The sequence below is a fragment of the Rhinolophus sinicus genome, linkage group LG01 (assembly GCF_036562045.2).
Source record: "Rhinolophus sinicus isolate RSC01 linkage group LG01, ASM3656204v1, whole genome shotgun sequence".
Taxonomy (NCBI): domain Eukaryota; kingdom Metazoa; phylum Chordata; class Mammalia; order Chiroptera; family Rhinolophidae; genus Rhinolophus; species Rhinolophus sinicus.
Window position 1 is genome coordinate 193,403,869 of NC_133751.1, and position 23,175 is coordinate 193,427,043.

Sequence of the window (23,175 nt, forward strand, 5' to 3'; positions counted from 1 at the left end):
TGCCAGTGTTCCCCCTCTGGTTAGGCCATATCAACTGGCCCCCTTAGAGAAATCAGAGACTCTTGGGTGAAAGGGTAAAAAAAGAACTCAATATGGAGAAGTAACCCCTACTCCATCCTTAAATATTTTTCCTGGCCTTAGCATCCTAGAAAGCTCCCTGCCCTACTGCCCCACTGCCTACCTCCAGGGCCTCTTGCCTAGCAACAGCCCCAATGAGAAGCAGGAAAAACAAGCCCCAGGCACTTGACCGCATGGTCCTCTGACATCAGTCCTGGCCCACCCCTCCCCACCCCCACCCCCCACACCCCGCACCTTCATCCCGAGTTCTCTGACCCTGGTTTGTTTATCTTCCTATGTTGCTTATTTTGATGGCACATCCTTTCAGCTCAGTCTTGAGTGACCCCATGACCCTTCTGTGTCCTGTTCGTAGGACCCCAGGCAAGCAGAGTAACTGAAAAGATGCAGCGGCCATAGAAATTCTGTTGTCCCATTAGCAAACCTTTCAGTTCTAGCAGCTATGCAAGACATTCAGTGCTCCCAGAGGTCACAAGCATTCCACATTATCCTAGCCCTTAACTCTCTTCTAACTGGTGTGTACAATCAAAGTATCAAAACAATAGAGGGATAATCCTAGACAAGAAGTGCAGGCGGTCCTAAACATATAGCTACAGCTACATGACCTTAGGCAAGTCACTTAACCTGAGGCCCAATTTCTTAATCTATGAAATGGAAAGCTACAACTACCTAGCTCTCAGATCCTTTCCAGATGTAATAAAATTCTACAAGTCTATGTGGTTTGGATGTGATCCACCCAGAACCTAGAGGACCAGTATTCTTGAAGTAGTTGGTTCCAAAACACAAATATCTTTCCTGGACTTGCACCTGGATTCTATATGCTTTCACTTCCCCCTGCCCTAATAACAGGGAAGAGATGAGCCTCTAATTTTACAAATGAGAAAATAGAGGCTCTGAGAGAAGTCATTCTATATAGCTGAAGCATACAGTACATAAATAAAAATGTCAAGAAACCGAGAATAGGTATGTAGGCACTAGATTAGGAAAGGACCCCTCTGCTAGGCTAAGAAAAAGCCTTCCATTTAACCAAGGGGCTGAGGCCGGGAACTACTGTATCATACCCAGCCTGTGTTAACCTCCTTAATAGCCAAACTTATAGACAGAGGAAGCTAACTCAGAAAAACGGCTTAGGAAACTGCTCTCTGTTACAAATCGAGGTTTCATGGTCTCTCTCCAGGAAGACTTGAAACCTATTCTGCTTCAGGACTTAACAATACGTGCTTTCCTTCTTCTCCAGAGTTACAATTGCTTCAGCAGATGCACTGAGCACTTGACTCACAGTTTTTGTCCTTAGTGTTCAGACCGCAAGCATTCTGGAGTCATTGCTCGGTCAATGCACAGAGGCAGAATAGAAGGTTCCAACTCAAGAACTACCTGCTTCATTTCTAGCCCTGTGAAAAGTACTAATTCCAAGTTCAAGAGAAATAGGAGTTATAGCCCCTATCCACAAGGAGTTTACAAATTAGCCTAGAAGACAAGATAGAAATATGAATAATCTATACATAGCAATACAGTAGCACCTCGGTTTTCGAATGTCTCCGTTGATGAACATTTCAGTTTACGAACGCTGTAAACCCGGAAGTAAACGCTTTGGTTTTCAAGCATGCCTTGGAAGTCGAACATGTCACGCGGCTTCTGCGGAGTGCGAGATCCTGAGGCCTCGCTGTCGGCTGTTTTCGAATGTTTCAGAACTCGAACAGTGTTCCGGAATGGATTACGTTCGAAAACCACTGTGTTATAATAGCATTATTTACCTACATAATAAAGTTCCAACTTGGGTAACACGTATAATTAGAAAATAGGGCAATAATTCTACTAAGGTACTAACTGTACAACCAACAAGTCCCAGAAGAGTTAGAGAAGGAGAAGATCAATATTGACTGGTATTATCAAAGGTCACTATTATTAATACTCCCCCTGTTTGGCATTTAACAGATGTTTCTTTTGGCCAAGCTCAATCCTTAGAAGGGAAACCTAGGCAGGAGCTTCTGACAGGCCACAATTATCTACTCCCCATTCATTCCTTTGCCAGTGCCCTTGTGTAAACACTGTGATTTTCCACAGCCTACTGTGCCCACAAGACAGTCCCCAGATGGTAGCCCTGCGCTTTTCACCTTCCTCTACCGTGGGATGTTGAAGGGCCTGGATAAGCAATAATGACTCGCCCCCATTCCACAGTCCAGGCCTGTGATCAGATCTCAACAAGCAAAAATTTAGCAACTGGTCAACCAAGCTTTCCAAGGTTAGAGAATACCGAATGAAATGTCTAGGTTTTCAACAAGATGTTTTACAAATGTTAATCAGCCCACTTTTGCCTTTTACGTTCTTCCCCATTTTCCCCATGTACACCTCAAGCTTTATCAGACTCAATAGGCAACTTTTTCAGAGAAAGGGCTTTCCAATCAAGTAAGCAACCTAACACCCAAATACAAGTCACCACTCGGACATCTGGAAAGAGGAAGTAAAGCAAAACTGCACAAGGAGAAAGGAAATAACAAATACTCTACCTCTACCATAAATTGTTCCGAGAAGGAATTTTCTTCAAACGGCTCTGTCTTCAACCGACCTGTAATAAGAAGCGATACAGAAAAGAAATGAGTCTCAGGACGAGCTTCCTACCTGTGAGGTGGAAAGGCAACAGAGCCCAGGATTTCTTGGAAAAGAGCACAAAGATACACTACCCAGAGGTACCTAGTCCAGTGGGAGAAGGGAAGACAGTCTGTGTGCAAACAGGAGGAGGAGAGGTGATTAATACCTAACAAATGACAGGTTCAGTGGCAGCATGTGCTCTAAGAGATTTTCCTGAACAAAGACAAAGGTCAAACTGAATTTTTATTTTGAAGTTGGAGCTATGCAGCTTCTTCAAGTCCCAAGTTCATGATGACCCTCCTACAGTTTTGTATAGCTACTGGCCCCTTTCCAAAGTCTTTCCTTGCCATTGCCTAAGGCATGTCTGGACTCGGTTACAGTTTCTATTGGCCAGTTGGGCACCAGCCAGGTATTCGAGGGAAAGAGAAGTGTCACCAAGCATCAAGTCTCCAGTTTGGGTAAGTACCCAGCACTCGCCCTCTAATGCAAATGAGTCTCCCCTTTTCTGAGACACATTTGATTATCTGTACCATTCCCCACCCAACATCTCAAAAAATGCCCTCTCACCTCGGCTCAGTGTAGCCCCACTCTCCTGGTAGTCCTGGATCTCTAGATCTTTCATGTGAAGCAAGGTTGCGAGATCCCTCACTTGGCACTGCAATGCCAGGCTCATGCCCATCAGAGGACGAATCAAATGTTGGGAGACCTTCCATGGAAGAGATATCAATTAGCCAAAAGATATTTACAAAACGTTCCTTAAAACTATATTAGGAACTAGAAAAAGTACTGAAGATTAATGTCTTCATTGGAACTTCTGGTTTCATAGACAAGCAATCCATTTATATGAATGTAAACACAAATATAATCATTAAATAAGTGTATTAAAGAAGTTCAAGGATTCTCTTTGTGGCAAAGATAAAAGGAGAAGAATAAAGGAGAATACTAGTGAATACATAACCTAGAGTTGTGATTAAAGAGAAGGATGTGAAACAGCTGATAAGAGGAAAGTGTTAACTCAATTCTCAGCAGAGACTGAGAGACAAAAGCAGAAGATCCAAGTAACCTTCAAGAAAGTAGGTGTGGCTACAACAGAGTATGCTCGCTGGACTATAACAGAAGACAAAAATCCACAGGAAGTAGAGAGATTTCAAAGTCAAATTAGACACAGGTACTAATGAAGCGCTATTTCAGGGCTGATGATAGTCCTGAATGAGCCCTGAGTTTCAAGTGTTCCCAAAAATGCAGCAAAGCCTAAGGTCAGTGTTGTAATAGAAGCAAAGCAGTCACCAAGAGACGAGCCTAGGAAGGACTAAACCACCCACACACACCTTGCTCTTAACAAAACGTAAGAAGGTTGCAAGCATAGCTGTACTGCAAATGCAGCTATGATGTTCTCATATGACAATGTACAGCTCTACAAAATAATAATTTCATTCTCCTATGCAAGGTGCCCATTAGCCTTCTTCAAAAGATGAAAGCCTTAGCCAAAGAAAATAACTAAAATCAATAATCTATTTGTGGCTCGGGATGTTATCAGTGTTTCTTTCCCTTCCTCCAAGCAGATGAGCTGAAGGAGGCACTAAGAAGAAATGCCCTAGACCAGAGGTCAGCAAACTTTTTCTGTAAGGGCCAGAGAGTCAATATTTTCGGTTCTGTGGCCCATACAGGCAGGCCCTGTCGCAATACTCAACTCTGCTGTTGTAGCATGAAAGCAGCCATAGACAACATGTAATAAAAGAGAGTGGCTGGGTTCCAATAAAACTTGACAAAAATAGGCACCAAGCCAGAGTTGGCCTGCTGGCCATAGTACACCAATCCCGGCTCTAAATTTAAAAGGGAGAACTGTTAGACAAGATACCCCACAGAGGCTTGAAATGAGGGAATGGTACTGGAGTTACCCACAAGATGTGCAAGCCAGGCTCATCTCGATCAGGATCAGAAGTCTGAACTCTTCAGACTTTTGTGTTTTCATCTTCCACTAATTTTCTGGTAAAACTTACTACTAAAAACTCCTATTGTATTGTGGCTCAAACAGAAAGGAAAAGACTTTTTCCCACATTTCTCTAATGTAGGGGGAAGAGACTAGGGGTTAGTGGCAGCAGCTTTTGTACCAGCGCCAGGACCCAAGAAATGCAGGAGTACTGGAGCAAAGTGGAAGGCCAGAAATCAAGTGCAGCTCTAGATAGCAGTCACTTCTTTCCATCACACAGCACATCCCAACCTGGTACTGTCTCCCAGCTCAGGTCCTTCATATGAACATAAGCCTCCAGGAAGGACTATTCAGAATGTGGCAGAAATGCTGCTTTGGGAAAATGTATCTGCTCTAGACCCAACCTTCTTTCCTAGGAATTGTTTGGCTCTGTTCAAGGTAGATCAGGAGGAAAAACAGGTAAATACGTAGCAAAGCAAGTCAATGTTTGGTGGGTTGAAAGTAATTGTACTTACTAACCAAGCAGTATCACCATCCATTCTCAAATAACGGAAACTCCTAAAGGCAAGTAACCAGTCTCTCTAGGAGGGCCCCTTCATAGCAATTTCTTTGAGTGGTAGTCAATATCACAACACGAAACATGATTAAAAACAGTTTTGAATCAATGCCACGTCTGATTAAATATGGTAATGCCATACCAGGAACCTGAAATTATCTATCGGACGCCAATGTCTACAGAGCAAAGAGGGGGAAAAAAGCTTTTTATCAGTAAATATTTTAACTTCTAAAATATTTCATAGGATTGGGTTACATCACTCTGAATCACTGGGGTATAACTCACTTCAAAGTTAGATACACACTAACTTAGATCAGTTAATTAGAACAAGGCATTGTGGCTGAAGGAATGGATTTCAAAGCAAATCCACAGACACTACAAGGGAAAATCTTGAAGTGCTTTAGGAAGTCAGGGACACACCCACCCCACCCCCACGTCATTTACAGACAGCAGTATATGAAGACAAGCAGTTCAACAAGTCAATTCAATAAATACCTACTGTGTGCCTAATGCGTACTCTGACCCTACAAGGCCTCTGCCCTCAAAGAGCTCAAGAGTTAAGGTCAGGACATGTAGTGGACATAGAAGGAGTTGGCAGTCTTCTCCAGAGGAAAAGCTATTTATAATTTCCTGCAACGTGTTCAGATTTCCCATAGGTCATAGGCAGGAGAGCAGAATGGGAATTATCAATCCCAAGGGTAGCAGGCTGGGTATTAAGATACCTAGATTCTAGTCCTGGCTCTGACAGAACCTAGATGTAAAAATGGCTAGTCCCAACGACTCTCATGGTCCTAATCTTTTCTAAAAGGAAAAATTATGGCATTGGAGTGTTTGCTCTCACAGGGCCACTGTAATGCTAAGGGTAAGTAATATTACACACGTAATCCTTACATATTCCATCCTTACAACTCCACAGGAAGGTTGTGATTGGTGTCTCCATTTCATAGATGAAGAAACCGAGTCTCATAAAAATTCAGTAACTTATCCCAGGCAATGTAAGTAGTTAAAGTGGTGGAGCTGGGTTACAAATTCAGGTCTGCTGGCTCCAAAGCCTGTGCTCTTTGCTCTTTCTACCACAAAAAAAAAAACACCACCACCAAAAAGTACCTTTGCATGTTAATCCTTGGAATTATAAAATAGCCAAAGAGGTGACAAATTTGGAAGTCAAAATATGGACTATCAAGAATTACATTAGAAAAAAGTATATAACAAAAAGAATTACATTAGATACAGAAAGAATGCACAGTGGGAAGGGAGGAGGAGATGAAGAGAGGTTGGTCAGAAGTGGAAATGGGCTCAGTGTTAGAAAGCAGAGAGCCAAAGCTTTATATATTCCATAATATCTTGCAGAGACTTAAGAACTATTAAATTATTAATGTGAATACACTATGTTGTAGAGGGTGCAAGGAAACAGGTTCTCTCCTACTCTCCTTTATGACTAGTAAGAATTAAGCTGCATAATCTCTCTGGAAGACATTATGGTAGCGAGATTAAAGAGGCAAATATTCCTTGATTCAGCTTTTCTACTTCTTGCAAGTAGAAGAAATAAATACAAGGATATTTACTACCTATAATAACCAAAGAATGGAAACAACTAGTGGCATATCAATTAACATGCTGATATATTCATTAAATAAAACGCTACGCTGCCATTAAAAAAATATTAAAGCAGGTCTTCTAAATGCATTGCTGTGAATGATTTCTAAGTTCTATTAGGTTGGTGCAAAAGTATTTGCAGTTTTTGCAATTATTTTTAACCTTTTAAACCGCAATTACTTTTGCACCAACCTAATATAATTAAGTGAAAAAAAGCAAGGTACTGAACAGAATGAATAGTGTGCTGCCATTTGTGAAGATACATACGTATGTATGTATATATCAGATATGTATTTGATTACATGAGTATATATATATGTATATATTCATATATCTACATATACCTATATATAGCTTTCTTTAAGAATTTGCAAGAAGCTGATATCAGAAGTTGCTTTAGAGAAGGAAAATGAGGGACTGGATAAAGGGGGTACAAAGAAGATCTATTTTTTTACTATATACCCTTAAATGTCTGAAATGTTTCCCTTTGGCATGACTTACTCAGTCAAAAAAATTTAAATAAAAACTATCACAAGAATGAGTAACAAACAAAAATTATGACTATGTGATCGCACAGACACACACACACAAGACTGAAATAGTATCCGCCTACGTCCTCGCCAGTGTCCACTGGCTCTAGCTTTTTCCGTATAAAGCTTCCTCAGGTTCAGTGATTTCCCTAGGATGGCATTCTTCGTCTTCTTGTAAAACTAAATATTTTATTTTACCTTAAAGCATAATTGTTCATAAGTTGCTCAATGCTCACTTCTGCCCACAGCCAACCAAGACTCATTCGGTGCTAAACACTGTTGCTTCTTGTCTTACTGCAGCTCTTCAATTAGAAGAATTTAACTAGAATAGCTAGTTTTTTCTTTACATATTATTTTCAGTTGTAATATCATTATACAAGTGTTCTTTACTATATTCTTTTGAAAGAAAAAACTATTAGAGCCCATCAGCCTCTAAAGAGAACTGCCTCTCCAATCACTCTGAGTTTCTAGGACGGTGTCATGCAAAATTAGACTAGCTATCACTTGGGCTTCCCAAAGGTGGCCCAAAGGTGGTGGTCCCAGAACAAGCATTATTGAGGGAACATTGCCCTCTGGTGTTACTTAGAAAAAATTACAGGGGTTTTGAACAAAATAAGTAAATTCTCTACGTAAAGCAGGATGGAAAATTTCATAAGAAATTCAATTAAAATCAATATGAGTGACTATTATCCACTAAGCACTGTCAATGGGCCTCAGAAACTCAGAAATGAATGAGATGTAGTTCTCCAAGCACTCAATCTAGCTTTACTGGGTTCCAGATCAAAAATAAACACCAGAGAACAGTTTCTCAAAAAGCATTTTGTTCAATCCACCCTATTGATGCCAAAGCACCACATCACCTCTTCTTTAGTCTTCTTTAGGAGACTGAAAACGGGAGATAGGAAATGCCCACTTGTCACATCCCTCTGATGGTAAATCTACACCCTTAGGCCTTGTGTAGAAGACCCCATCCTCTAATGCTACTCACTGAAAAAAGCTCTGTTTACATAAAAGCGTGGAAGGGACCAGCAGCAGTAATTCCTACAAACTAATTCTTAATGTCCATTCTTAACTCACTAATTTCTAATAAAAGCTCTTGGGGCCTGGAATGCTACAAGTAAGCACAGGACAGTATCCTCCTACTCCCTGAAAATGGGCTTTCAAATCAGACCTACCTGCAAGTCAAATTCCAATTCATTCGTTTATAAGCTGATGACTTTGGACAAATTACTTTCAATATCAGTTTCCTACTCTGAAAAACTGGGAAAATAATACTTATCTTGCAGGACAGTTGTAAGGATTAAATGACGAAATAATGTTCAGAAAGGTACCTAATACTGCTACATACTCTACCCTGCAGCCGGAGTGATCTTGATAAATTACAAGTTGGATCATGTTAAAACCCTGCTTAAAGTTTTTCAATGAATCCCTGTTGCCTTTGGGATAAAATCCAAACTCATTATAATCCTTCAAGATCTGTCCACTGCCTACTTCATTTCTCTCAACTCCCTGTAGTCACAAAGTTCCCCCAATTAGTTCCTACTAATCTTCAAAACTCAGCTCAGAAACTATCATATAGTATACATACGAGGTCAGACAATTAAATTCGTGAACTCATCCTAGAAAAAGTGCTGCATACCTCATTGCTGAATATCCCTATGGTCACCTTCAAAGTACTCCCCTTGGGAACCTATGCACTGACGCCAGTGCCTAGTCCACCCCTCAAAGAAATTTTGGAACTTTTTCTGGAATGGCCATCAGAGCTGTCGTTGTATTACCCTTGATGTCCTGAATGTCATCAAAATATCTTCCTTTCAATATTTCCTTTATCTTCGGGTAAAGAAAGAAGTCATTGGGGGCCAGATCAGGTGAGTAGGGAGGGTGTTCCAATACAGTTATTTGTTTACTGGCTGAAAACTCCCTCACAGACAGTGCTGTGTGAGCTGGTACATTGTCGTGATGCAAGAGTCATGAATTGCTGGAGAAAAGTTCAGGTCATCTAACTTTTTCACGCAGCCTTTTCAGCACTTCCGAATAGTGAACTTGTTTAACTATTTGTCCTGTTAGTACAAATTCATACTGAATGGTTACAAATGGTACAAATAGTACAAATTCAAAATGAATAATCCCTCTGATATCAAAAAAAGGTTAGCAACATCGTTGCAACAAGTACACGAACTTAATTGACCTTGTATGTACACAATGAAATGTGATCAAAAACTATGGTGAATGTTTAAATAAAAATAATTTATTACAGTAAAAGACACATTGCCATTAATCCCCCTCAATATACTCTCCCTCGCTTTCAACACACTTATCCCATCATTCTTGCCACTTTCTGAAGCAGCTCTGGAAGTCCTCTTTCATGAGTGTCTTTAGTTACCCTGTTGTGGCTGCCTCGATGCCCTGAATCATTTCAAAACGTTTACCTTTCATGGTCATTTTGACTTTGGGGAAGAGCCAGAAGTCACACAGTGCCACATCCAGTGAATAAGGTGGATGAGGACACACTGTAATGTTTTCATTTGATAGAAATTGCCATATACCAGAAGTGATGTGTGACACGGAGCGTAGTCATGATAGAGGAACATTTACGGCACACTTTAAAACACACCTCCTCTCAACCATAGCTCACACCCGACTGACTGCACTGAACAAGTTGAAACTTGTCGCACACCGTTACTAAGGTTCGATGTGCTGCTTCCCGTATTAAAGATCCCTGCCTTTCCATTGGCTGGCACTTGGCAGCCACATTCACTGTATTTTTTTTTATCACCCCATATATTTATCACACCAATAGGGAGTTCTTAGCAAGCTGTAGCCATGCCTATGGCTACTTTAACACATACATATACAACATATATGTATACACACACACACACACACACACACACACACACACACAATGGTTTTTTAGATCCTCAATCATCCTGGATTTACCTCAATCAAATAGTTTACTATAATTTATCCTTTTTCCCATCTTCTCACTCTGTTTCCTGTCTGTCTTCTCATTAGATTATGAACTCCAGGAACAGGCTATGTTGTTCTAGATCTGGACACCCAACAACTGGCCCATAGTAGATACTTAATAAATGTTGAACAAATAAAGTAATGAATAAAGACACCCAATAAAGCATGTAGAACTCTGCTCCCTTTGCAAGGAAAGGATGTACCATCAAGAATCCTTTTGCCTTCTGTCTAGTCAAGGGAAGTTTTCTAACTGGACAATTTCAAATGGAGTTTACAAAAAAAATAAGAGCACCTAAAGCTTCATCTCAAAGCAGCTGGCAGTCCCCTTCCCTACCCCATATTTGAATTGCACTTACCAGGGAAGGACTGGCTAGGATGCAGTGGAAATTCCAATAGAAGGGGAGACCGGAGAGTTCACTTCGCACCCGTAGTATCAGTGCCTCTGCCATACGATCACAGGAGAAGGTCGCTTTGCCAGGGCAAGCAATGTCGTTAAACAGTGGGCGAAGCAGATCATCCAAATGACAGAGAAAGGCCTCAGGGGGAGCAGTCAGACGCTTGTTCAGCTCCTAAAAAGACAGCAGAAGTACAGAGTGAGGGTGCTAAAAGGAAACTGACTCCTTCATAAGTAACAGCCAATGAAAACTCTGGTGAACATGAAGACAGTGGGCATGAAAGAAAGGGAAGGAAAGAAAAACATCAGAACAGAAAAGAAGAAAACAAGAGAGATCAACTGGCCTAGTTCACAATTCTGCTTTTACTGTATGCAGTATAGAAACTAACACACACACACACAACTATATAGAAAGATCCCAGGGCTATAGGTAAAAGTGCAGGACATTAATTGGAATTGTCCCAATCTGATTCAACCTTCCTTGGCAGCTGACAGGTCAGCAAGCTGGTTGATGTTAATGTCCCCAGAACTCCACGAGGAAAGAAATTATATCTACTACCACCCCACAGTAGTACTTCTCTTCACACCTACCTTGGCTCGCTGGCTGACCACACTAGTGTCCACCTGCTCATGCCACACTCCTTGAAGATCTGAAACCAGCAAGGCATACCCCTGCTTGGTGATATAAGCCTTGGCCAACAGGGAGTTCTTGTCAAGCTGTAACCATGCCCATGGCTTCTTCAACAGGCCTTCCTCCAGTTCCTCCATCTGTAGGAGAGTCTTAATTTTAGCAAAGCATCCTAGGGTACTACAGGCCTGTGGGGAGAGGGGTGTACCACCAAACAGTTTTATATCAAATAAATTTGTGAAAATCCTCCCTAATAAAACAGAAGGCATGGATATACACTCTCCCCACTTACCCTTACCCCTTACCCACCCCACCTCCCCACCCCAGTACATAACTAACTGAGCACCAATCTTAGTACCTCTCAGCCACTATAAATCTATTTAAAATGGTGAGGGGCTTTTTTCCATATTAAGTTCCTAGGGGGCATGAAACATCTTTCTTCTACAGTGTCTAAGCCTTAACATATTGATATTAGTAGTTCTGCTTCCTAATAATATAAGTTAATGTGGAAACCTAACCCATTCTTGTTGCAATTTTATCACATTCCTAAGAAATACGTCAATGGTATCCTTTCCCAGAACTTCTAGAAGAAAGGAATAGCTCTTGTCTTATAAAACATCGTAAGTCGTGTCATCGGCAAGAAATTCAAATCATTTGATCATTATCTAAAAACAAAACTCTGGAAGCTCTCAGAACTTCAAATATATATACATTCCTTAAATATATATTAACATATTATATTAATACATTTCATATATATATATATATATATATTCCTTAAATGTATACTGGGGGTGCCAAAAAAATGTACACCTTTTAAGAGATGTTATCTATGCATTACTTTTCGAAGTTCAATTGAGTTACAGTAGTAATGTGTAGTATCATGTTCGCTCAAAAGAGGGAGTCAATCAAATGAATGCTAGCATCATTCATTGTACTACAATTTTAATAAAATTTTTTCCTTTCTTAAAATGTATATATATATTTTTAGCACCCTCTGTATATATATTCCTTAAAAAAATATATATATATATATATATATATATATATATATATACACACATACTGAGGATACCAAAAAAATGTATACACATAACTTGTATTCATTTTTTGTTACTGGTATATATTGAGTATTACAATTTTAATACAGTTCTTTCCTTTCCTAAAATATGTATACATTTTTTGGCACCCTCTGTATATTCCTTAAATATATACATATAATGACAAATTTAGTAAATTAATATAAAATAATATATACATATAGTCTCTAAGACAGATTCTTCAAGTTTATGCATGTGAATCCTCTAGAATTACATTCAAAATTTGCACATACATGTGTATACTCATTTGGGGAGAAGAGGTCCACAGCTATTGTCAAATTCTCAAAGAGAACAATGACACATAAACAAAGAGCTAATAAACTCTGTGTCCAGAAGCAAACAGGAAAGCCCAAATCCCATTTCAAGAAGAACCTGAAAGACTGAGAAGTCATGAATACAAAGCACAGCAATCACAGAGGTAGAGACGATGAATTAACTCCCACTTCACTCTCTCCCACATCCCCACCGCAAGGCACTGCTATCAATATCAGGCTCTGCTGCATACTCTGCAACTCCTGGAAACCAATGTTTCTACTTCAACAACTCGATTTGTAGCCTTAACCTACCGTGTTTCCCCGAAAATAAGACCTAGCCAGACCATCAGCTCTAATGCGTCTTTTGGAGCAAAAATTAATATAAGACCTGGTCTTATTTTAATATAATGTAAGACTGGGTCTTTGATATAATATAATATAATATAATATAATATAATATAATATAATATAATATAATATAATATAATATAATATAATCAGATCTAATGTAATACTGGGTCTTACATTAATTTCTGCTTCAAAAGACACATTAGAGCTGATGATCCGGCTAGGTCTTATTTTCGGGGAAACACAATAGTAGATGCTCATTAACTATGGCTACTTGACAGGAAGTTTGATTTTTCCTGTGGGTTTAAAAAAGGGGGGGAGTGTTCTAATTTCCTTCATTATTTCAGTCTATAAATACAAAGTGAAGTGGGAGGCATCTTAAAATACAAAGAAAATTCCTTAGATTTCATTAACAAGGTTAACATGGTTTGTTCCTCCAGTCATTTCCAGCTCAGTCTAAGCCATTCTTCTTCCAACCACAACCTAGTTTTTGAAGCATGGCTTTGTAACATAATTTAACTTGTACAGTCACTAGACTGGTGAAATTTAAATAGATGTGATTTTTATTTGCAGGACCCTTAAAACCTTACGTTTGGAGAACGATACTTCAGTCACATTTCCCACGTGTTGTTCCTACGGGGAAGAGATCTTGGAATGATTAAGCTAGTCCTCACTGGACCAGAGTGCCACATTGCCAAAGGTCACAAACGCCAAGTGAAGTCAAGTCGCCAAGTCCTTCTCTCCCTAATAAGCACTCACCAGTGTGCACTCAAGAGTCACCAGAATCATGTTATCTTAGCCCGTCACTTCGGAAAGCCCGGAAGCTCAGGACCCTCAAACTGTATGGTTTTTGTTTTGTTTTGGGAGTGGGGCAGTTGAAAATGTGGCCAGGGTCAACATGCCCCATAAAAAGGTCTGAGATATTCAGCACCAGACTGGGGTTAGCTGCTCCCATCTCATGCATCCTGGTCTAGGCCTGTCTATCCCACCTCTTTCCTTTTTCATTCAACACTGCCTTTAACGTTCACGTTAAACAGATTCACCCGTTTATTGTTCCTGAATGAAGTCGGGTAGCACCGAGGGCAAACAGCAGGTGGGGACGTCTAAGAACCCGGGTCTACATTAAGCCCCGCCCCTCGGCTGTGAAACCCTCTCCGCGCAGGTCCTCCGCCATCCTGCAGAGGGCAGCAAGGCCCTAGCCACCCTCTGAGCTGGGCCACATCCCGTCCCTCCGGGAGGGGGCGCACCCCGTCCCAGGAGCCCCGCCTGGCGTCCAGTTGCCATCCGCCCTTGCTAAAGGGCCTTCGCGATCCACCTTTCCATTCCTACAGCACCGGTTGCACTGAGACAAGGCTCGGGACCCCTGAGGGGCGCGAGGTGGGGAGGGGGCGTCGGGTAACAAAGCCGACATGTGGCTGCTTCGTCACACCAATCGGCCGGCCAAGGTGCGGCCTCACAGATCCCGCCTCGCTGCCGGGAGGAGAGTTGCGCACGCGCGGCCCCCGCAGCCCCGCCCACCCCGGGAGGTCGGCCCCGGATCGCCGGCCGCTTGCGAGTCCCTTCTGAGAGTAAGCTCCTATGCCGGCGCCAAACTGCAGGATCCGAGCAGCCCCTCGCCGCCCCGCCCTGGCCCAGCCTTCGGCCCCGATTCGAGCTCGACCCCACCTACCGTGAGCGGCTGCGACAGCTCCCACCCTCCCGGCAGCAGGCCCACGCGCTCGCTCGCTCAAACCGAAAGGCCTAAAGTAGAGGCATCCCCCCCACCTCCCCGGGAAGGCGGGGCCTTGGGAAACAGGGGCGGAGCCCGGACCTGACGTGGGCGGGGCATCTGGGCTCGCTGAGTTGATTAAAGGAGCGCTCCGAACTGGAGGACCACCGTGACCCGAACAGCAAGAAGAAAGGGTGGATGACCCGCTGGTAGAGAAGTGGGGGTGCAATGGCGCCATTTAGAGTCACCCTGGCAGAGTGGAAAGAATGCCGGAGGAGGTGCAGGAGAGGGGGTCCCCTATATTTGGACTTGTCGGTAAATGTCACTTTCCCTCCTTCCCCTACCGGTCCAACCACATATACACAGAAGGTGCCAAAAATCTATATACACACATTAAGAAAGGAAAACTATATTAAAATTGTAATACTCAACATACACTGATAACAAAAGATGAATACAAGTCATGTCTGACTTCTGCAATTACAAGAGGTGCTCAAAGTGGTTCCCATCAGTGTCCAGACACTTCCGAGAACGGCAAACTGGTACTTCTTGAGCAATGTTGAGTATCCATTTTTTTGGCATCCCCGGTATATAAAATGAGAGGGTTGAATTTCACTAGATAATCTCTCCAGCCCTCACCACTCAAGTTGTTTGAAAGATGAGTCTCCCAGGCATAAATCCCGTGGTTTAACCTCATCCTTAACCTCGCCTGTCTCATTTCTCCCTCCATCCACTCCCATAATTATGCTCTATCACCACTGAGAACTTGAAATCCCTCAACTCATCTTGTACTTTGTACAGCCTATGATTTTCCTTGACTTGGATACCTGAGCCTGAAAAATTCACCCCATCCATTTCCACAAAAATCTTCCTCTTGCCAAGGCCAGGCCCAGTGCTGCTTCTTTCATAAAGCAGCTACTCCCAGTCAGAATTGTTTCTTCCTCTTTGCTCCCATGGCATTGTTTCAATCTTTATTATGGACTGCCTTCTGCTTTGGATTTTAGTTAGGAATTACATAAATCTTTTTAAACTGTAACTGCCTTGAGAGGGCAGGTACCCTGTCTTATCCATATCTGTAGTTCCAGGATCTTGCACACGAGAAGTGCTCAGTAAATATTTAAATGAATGCTAGTGTTCAATTATAGAGTTCACAGGCAAAATCTCATTTATTCATTCATGGCCCACTAAACCATGGCCCCTCTTCTGGAACAGTTAGGCCTAATTAAGAGAAGGAAAGGAACACACCTATTGGGAAATGAGACCTTTAGGTGGGTCCATTTTACACACACACACACACACACACACACACACACACACCCTCTCCCTAGGAGAAAATAGGACCTGGGAGCCGACTCTCCGGCAAGCTAGGAGATAGGGCTAAACTAACCAGGGCAGAAGTAGTAGTCCTGGTCATCACTGGGACCTAAGTTCTTCTCTGCTAGACCCGGGGTACTGTTCCCCAAAACCAGGCAACAAGTCGACTGTCTCTCCTGGTTCACTGGGCCCTCCTTCCTCATTCCCAGGGTCTTCAGGCAGTGGGCAGAGGCAACGGAGGGGCTGGGGGGTGCAGAGGTGCAGGTTCTGGAGGGGGAAAGGAAGCTCATACTCTTGAGCAGCCTTCTCCCTGGACTTCCGAGGCATCCGAGCCTCTTGGGCAGGGAAAGGACATGGCAGCCCTTGACCTAGGCCTCGCTCAAGCTGTGTGCCTGCAAAAGAGGTTGGTCAGGCCATTGTCCAACCCAGGGAGTGATGACTTCCTGGCCACTCCCCAACCTGCTGGGGCCTAGCCTCAACTTACCAGGAATGGTGTTCTCTAGGAGGAAGCCCAAGAGTCCCGCCAGGAAGATGGGCTCCATGAGCAGTGAATGAAGTAACACATCCACGGGGCTCCAGCCTATAGGGGGTTGGGGCCAGGCAGGAAGGGAACTCTGATCCTATGCAAGGCCAAGGAGTCTTTTACCTACAGACCTAAATCTACGTCTTGGACTAAGGACAGATCTTTCTGAATTGTTCCATCCCCTTTGTCCTTTGTCCCTCTATTCTCCATTTCCCACACCCAGGCCCTTCCCACAGAATCCCTGCTCAATACTGTATCTTCTGAGCATCCATATGCCCTCCAGATATGCTTTGATAGTTCTAGGCTCCCTGTCTCTGGAAAGTTTGGTACTAAAAGCCCTAACTTTATTTCCCACTTACCTTCTGTGCTATTGCCTAGGTTTCTCAACCTCAATACTACTAACATTTTAAACCAGATAATTCTTTGAGGGGGGCTGTCCTGTGCATTGGAGAATGTTTAGCAGCATCATTCTACCCACTACATGCCAGTACCAATCCCCCTCCCCTGTTTGTAATAGCCAAAAATGTCTCCAGATATTGCCACACATTCCTTGTGGGGCAAAATCATTCTCAGTGGAGAGCCACTACTATTTGCCAAGCTGAGCTAACAAACTAAACTATTATATTTGTTGCTCCCAGGACATCCACTATGACTTCCTCCTTCTACGTCTTTGTTTATGATGGTTCCTCCACCAGGAATGACCTCACCAAATGGGTTTAAATTTTACCATCCTTCAAGACTAGCTCAATGTTACTTTCACCATAAAACTTACCTGGATCATCTCAAACAGAAGACATCCATCTCTCTCACCATTGAGCAGCACAGCTCTTTATTTGAACCTTTCCTGTTACATGCCTTTTACTCTTTTACTGCATTGTAACATCTGGAGGTAACTTTGTATGCCAAGGGACTAGCATGGTGCTCAGTAAATACTTGCTAAACAAATGGAGGAACTATTTATAGCAAAGCCCAGAGAAGGTGTGGGGCCTGGAGTCCAGAGAACCTGCAGCCTGAAGCCCTTGCTTTCCTGCCACTGAATAACCCCTTTCTCCTTCCCCACTCCTCCCACCTGTGCTGAGCAGGACCGGGGCTTCCCGAAACCATCTTGGCAGCAGCAGGGCCATGAAGATGGAAAAGCCAACAATGAAGACATTCCGCCCAGAGTCAATGTCAGCCAAGTGGAAGCTGGAGAATCCAGTAGACAGAACCACAGCCTGGGTCACCCCCAGCACCCCACCTGTCTCGTATGGAAGTAATCAAAGGGTTTGAGAGAGGGCTGGCATAGCAGGGAGCATTGCAGGGCAGGGCAGGTTGTGATAGAGATGACCAAAGGCTCGTTTCTGATTCGGCCAGAAGCCCAGTCAAGGGCTTCTCTTCAGCTAAGAAAATGAGGGCCACTGACACAATCATATCTGTATATCAGGGAGGCTAGTCAGAAAGAAAGGGTACCAGCCACAAGCAACCAGTTGGGCCACACCGGAGTGGGGTGTTCTGGTTCAATACCAGTCCTGCTGATACACGCACTCACCAAGCACAGGCAACGGGATGGTGGTGAGAAGCTGGGCCAGCCTTGGGGAGAGCCCAAGCCCCATGCACAGCAGCCCCACCAAGTGGGCCACTCGCCGAGATCCAGCCTACATGAAGAGAAGACACTAGAAAACAGCCAGCTCCTCAACAGTTCAAGGTATTTGGTGGCCGGCCCCTTCTCACCATCTGGATCACAACTCAAATGTCACCCTTCCAAGAAGCATCCCTCAGCCCTCTACCTAAAGAGGACTCCTTTACTCAACCACTGTCCCACTACCCTGCTGTTTTCTTAATCGCACTTTTCACACTGAGAAAACTCATCTATGTTTTTTGCTTAAATTGTCTGCCTCTCCCTCTCTGAAGTCCCCAGGATAGCAGGGACTTTATCTGACTCCTTTTTCCCTGGAAGCCCAGCCCTGGTACAGTGCCTGAGGCATAGAAGGAGTTCAGTATAGATCAGTGTCTTCCTCACACTTCTAGCCCCTGACCACTTCTAGGCACCTCCCTAAAAGAGATCACTTCTGCAAAGGGCCTGACAGAGTGCTGGGCACAGCTGGCAATCCGTCAGCGTGAGTTCCCTTCCCACTCCTGCACCTGCAGCTCCATCACCCACACCGCCATCCACATACCTGGATAAGACTCACTGTGCCCACATTGGGGAAGCTGGACGCCGTGCCCATGGAGCTCCCCAACAACCCGGCCAGCACACTGCCCAGGCCCTCCAGGCCTAGCCCTCGACTGCAGGCATGTGGAGGTGGAGAAGGCAAATGCAGCAGCCAGCCACACAGGGCATAGCAGCCCAGGGAGCTGGCGGATGCTGCCAAGGCCATGGAGATGCCTGCAGCCAGAGCCCGGGGTGTCAGCAGGGGCCAGTCCCACTCAGCTGAGGAGGGAGAAAGAGTCACTTTGGGACCAGACTCAAGTCTGCAGCATCCCCCTGCCTCCAAATGCCTATGCCAGAAGCATCCTGGAAGCCCAAATGTCTTTGAAGATAATGCTTTGGATAAAACCACTAAACCCTTCAGATAAAGACCATCCCTTTACCGTGGTCTACAGGGTCCTCTTTGGTCTGATCCTTAGCTATGTCTCTCTAGCCTCATCTCCCACCATATTCTGCCTCACCTCCTTCACTCCAGATACACTGGCCTTGTTTCAGGCCCTTGTACTTGTACTGCTGGCCACCACAGGGCCTTTGCATCTGATCCACCTGGAATGCTCTTCTCTCTTCCTTCACCCAGTGAATGCCTACTCATCTCTCACATCTCAGCTCGACGATCACTTCCTCAAGAATACCTTTGCTGACCACTCTGATAAAGGCAGACTCCCCATTATGAGCTCTCATCACACAGTGTACCTCCTCTTTGTTCCACTTACCACATACACTTTTACATTTACTTGGATGGCTATTCAATTAGTGTCTGTATTCCGCAACAGATTATAAGCTTCATAAACACAGGTACTGTGTCTGTCAGGTTTATCACTATGTCTCCTATCACGTGCCTAGCACATCATCGGCACTCACCAGACATTTATTAAATTGATGAATGAGCAAATTTCACATATAATGCCTCAGGAACAATCTTTATACATAGGTCACCGACTCCACTGGCTGTGGGGGTAGGTAACATAAATGTGTATATGGGGTAACAGTATCAAGAGGGAGTGGTAAGGTTTGCAGATGTCTCTTAACACCAAATAAAACACTAGTGGTGGGCTGGCATTGCCCCTCAGACTAGCAATTTCTCTCCCCTGTGTGTTTTGAGAAAGCATAGGATTTAAGTCAGAAATGAAATTCATTAAATCTTGAGTTCAAAGATACAGACGCCTTTATTTGAGTTAGAGGATGGAAGACTAGGAGAAAACCTACCTGGGTGAGGCAGCCAAAACCATGGTGCCTCCGTGGAGGGGATGACGCTGAGACCCAGAAGGGCAGAGATGATCCACACACAGGCCACTGGGACCAGCACCTGAGGGGCAAGACTGAGAGAGAAAAGAACCCCTCCCCCAGGTCCTTCATGGCCAGCCTTAGGGGGTTAACAGAAGCCAAAGGACGGTGCCGAGCAAGCGTTCCATGCCGGTCCTTCTAACCTTAACTGCCCCTGCCCAGGCCCCCACATACCGAGAGGAGTCGGAAGGTAGGGATATGAGTGCAGGTGAAAGAGGTTGAAGCTGGCCTCCGGGGGCATGGGGGTAACTGGCAGGAGCCCAGGTGCTGAGAGCAGACCACCATGAGCAGGATAAGCCTAGGAGAGAGAAGGAGCTTTAGGAGCAAGAGGAAGCAGGCATCCTTAGGGTTATAACGGAGGTGGGAGTGGCAGAATACCCTAAAAGGGGGTCCCAGAGAAGAAAGCCCCTGTGGACGGGGAAGGAAGGCACCTTGGGGGTCAGCAGGAGGCAGTGTGAAAGTCAGGGAGACCAAATAAATCCAGCAAAAGCGCTGGATTCCAAATCCACAAAGCACTGGCCCTACTCAGATAGCTGCTCAGTCCAGGAGAGCCAGCAACTGTCCTGGCCCCCAGCCCCACACACCCCACTGGTCACCACCCCACGCCACTCAGGACTTACGTACAGCAAGGCCAGGCCCCAGTGCGTGGAGCAGAACAGGGCCACCTCCCTGTGGGCAGAGAGCCCCGCCACAACCAGGATGGGAGCCAGCACCAGGGGCCCACAGTGGGGGAATATGTGGCCAGGAGTCCCCAAAAGCCCCAACGTGCCCTGCAGCAGCCCGGACACCACCACTGCCCCAGACACCTAGTGGAGTAGAGGAGGGGACGGGGAGAAAACATTTTTCTAGATTGAGTTGACCTCAGCCTGGACTTCCTCACTAATTCCAGGGGTGGGTCCGTCCCCCACCTTCTTCCCCGAGAGCAGCTCAGTCCCTGTATAATGGAAACCAGAGTCTCCCCAATGCCAGCACCACCTTAGTCCTGCTCCCACCCCCAGGAACTCACCTCTCGGAGAGAAGAGTTCCAGAGTTCCAAGCCGTGGCAACCAGGCTCCTCACACAGGGGCAGTATGAGAGAAGCTGGGGATGATGGAGGCATGGAGAGGAGACAGTATGTGGAATGGAGACCCATTGTTCCGCAGTCCTAGCTAGTGCCTGGCAACAGCTCCAAGACCCACAATGCCTTGCAGTCCCATCATTGCCCATTCTCAATCCTGACCCACCTACACCTATAAGCTCAGATTGACACCCAACCCCACCCTCACCCCCTGCTCTTGCTCTGTACTCACAGTTTCCAGGTGTCTGGATGGCCAGAGGTAGCTTCTGGCTGGTCAGCACCAGAGCAGGTACAAGGAACTCAAACGATGGAGCCTGGACGAGAGGCAGCCTGTAGGCACAGCAGCCCCAGCAGGTCTAGAAACAGGTGGCAGCCAAAAGGACTCCCCAAGCTTCTCCTACCCATCCCGAGACCTTGTCCCCTCCTACTCGGGAGTTCCCCTTACCTGCTGCCCATCCAAGTTTGCAGGGTAGTAGACACACCACACGAAAAGAGGCTGGAGGCCAGGAGCTGGGCAGGGGAGTAAGACAGTCCTCCTGGGGGGAGACTTCGAAACAGGAGCAGATGGGAGGCACAGAGCAGAGAGCCCAGAACCAAGATATGCTGTAGGGAGAGGAATGAGACAGATTGGCCTTCAGAAATAGGCAGGAATACTCATTTGTAGAGGGTTCCTCATGCCACACCTACTCCCCCAAACACCCCTTTCAGTCAGCACCAACTCCTGCACTTTCCACCTCCTACCTGCAGAGCCAGAAGACAGCAGAGGCCCCAGGGAGGGGGCCCACATTGAGAGGCCCAAGAGTGGGAGGAAGGAGTTTGGATAGCAGGTGGTGGTGGCAGGGGGGCCAAGGCATCTTGAAAGCCCACAGATCGGACTTGGATGGGATGGGGGTGTGATCGGCTCATGCTGTCCTGCCTTCTGTCTTGTGTTGACTGCCCTGGGCCAAAGTAGAAAGAGTAAGAGGTCAGAGTTTGGGTGAAGTTTAGCTACCTGGAGTGGGGAGGAGGTGGGAGTGTCAATGAAGCAGAGCGAAGGAACGAGGGATTTGGGGCAGGACAAGGCCCTTTCACCTTTGCCCAGCTCTTGTGCAAATTCCATCACCCATTAACCGGGGAGCTGTGTTCTGGACCCCTCCCCCAAGAATCACCATTTAGCTCCCCTGTTCCAGGTTCTGTAAAGCAGGATAGGATGGGTGGAAAGACCTAGAAAATAACCTGGGGAGATTTTAGACTGTATTCCCTCCTCACCACTGCAATTTGGAACCATCATGCGTACGCTGCTGTCCTCAACTCTTTCATGGTCAAGGCCCCAGACGACTTCAAAAGGAAACGCAAGGATAATGAATGACACGCATGTTGCCTTGCGTGTCCTTTATATGTCCTCACTGTACTATAAATGAGAAATAAGATTTATAGTAACAGGTATTTCATTACGTGACAGGTTGGGCCCAGCTAAACCAGAAGACAAGAAGTGGTCCAGTCCCCACTCCCATGTGCAGAATCACTGTGAATGTGGTGGCTAAGATGCCAACTGACACTGGTGTTTTCCTGGCAACTCATGTACCAGACGGTGCTGCCATTGGTGACCTGATGCTCCAAAATAATGAACAAATTCATGGTATAGAGCTGAACAAAGCAAAGTAAGTTTTAATTTATATTCCTAGGAAACTGAGTCTTTTTCAAAATGTGCAAAATCAACTTCAGGCTTACATGTGAAAAGTTAGTTCTAGACTCAGATAAACAGGCTTTTCATATGTGATGTTTAGCCAGTCGTTTCAAAGTTTTTGGAATGCTTCCTAATGAGGAAGGTTCTGAGCATTTCAGGATGTCTAGCGCCCTGCCCAGGCCGGCTAAAAGCCAGGTAGCATCCCTTCACATTTTTGTGTTAATCAAAAAATGCCCCGTGAATTTCCAAAATGCCCACTAGGGGGCAGTACCACGCCTGCTGTGCATCTTCTTAAGCAGCCCCAAATACCCTCAGTCCAGCTGCCCAGAGTTTTCCTTCTTCCAATGATGACCTCGCCTTGGACTTCTCTTAATACTATCACGACGTGTCAGACCAGACTGGGAGTCAGGATCGAGATGTGTCCTCGGGGTTTGACAAGAAGCTGATGGGGCTCTGCTGGATACA

At 44.9% G+C, this 23,175-nt stretch overlaps 2 protein-coding genes across 6 annotated transcripts in view; both read right to left on the reverse strand.

The window, feature by feature from the left end:
• Positions 1-14,750, reverse strand: part of NHEJ1 (non-homologous end joining factor 1) — a 71,357-nt gene extending 56,607 nt beyond the window's left edge. For 2 of the 3 annotated variants that reach the window (XM_019741873.2, XM_074313696.1), the window contains exons 1-5: positions 14,640-14,750; positions 11,232-11,408; positions 10,603-10,815; positions 3,232-3,370; positions 2,583-2,641 (exon numbers count right to left, since the gene is read on the reverse strand). In XM_019741873.2, coding sequence (XP_019597432.1) covers positions 2,583-2,641; positions 3,232-3,370; positions 10,603-10,815; positions 11,232-11,408 — 588 coding nt within the window. In that variant the 5' untranslated portion in view covers positions 14,640-14,750. Of the gene's footprint in view, positions 1-2,582; positions 2,642-3,231; positions 3,371-10,602; positions 10,816-11,231; positions 11,409-14,304; positions 14,430-14,639 lie in introns of those variants that run through there. The other variant, XM_074313700.1, reaches the window with a different exon arrangement.
• A 1,206-nt stretch (positions 14,751-15,956) lies between these two features.
• Positions 15,957-23,099, reverse strand: SLC23A3 (solute carrier family 23 member 3). Of its 3 annotated transcripts, none has more exons than XM_019741824.2 (13): positions 23,020-23,099; positions 21,786-21,982; positions 21,490-21,647; positions 21,277-21,374; positions 20,994-21,067; positions 20,612-20,793; positions 20,162-20,285; positions 19,910-20,009; positions 18,672-18,925; positions 18,044-18,149; positions 17,585-17,752; positions 16,477-16,572; positions 15,957-16,384 (listed from the first exon to the last, which is right to left on the reverse strand). In XM_019741824.2, the coding sequence occupies exons 2-13, from the start codon at positions 21,948-21,950 to the stop codon at positions 16,092-16,094; spliced, it is 1,818 nt and encodes a 605-aa protein (XP_019597383.2). In that variant the 5' UTR covers positions 21,951-21,982; positions 23,020-23,099; the 3' UTR covers positions 15,957-16,091. The 3 variants fall into 3 exon arrangements, with proteins under 3 accessions (XP_019597383.2, XP_074169695.1, XP_074169707.1); XM_074313594.1 differs by lacking the exon at positions 23,020-23,099 and adding an exon at positions 22,293-22,433; XM_074313606.1 differs by lacking the exon at positions 23,020-23,099 and adding an exon at positions 22,293-22,433 and having other exon boundaries at positions 16,246-16,384; positions 17,585-17,700.
• Between the last annotated feature and the right edge of the window lie 76 nt (positions 23,100-23,175).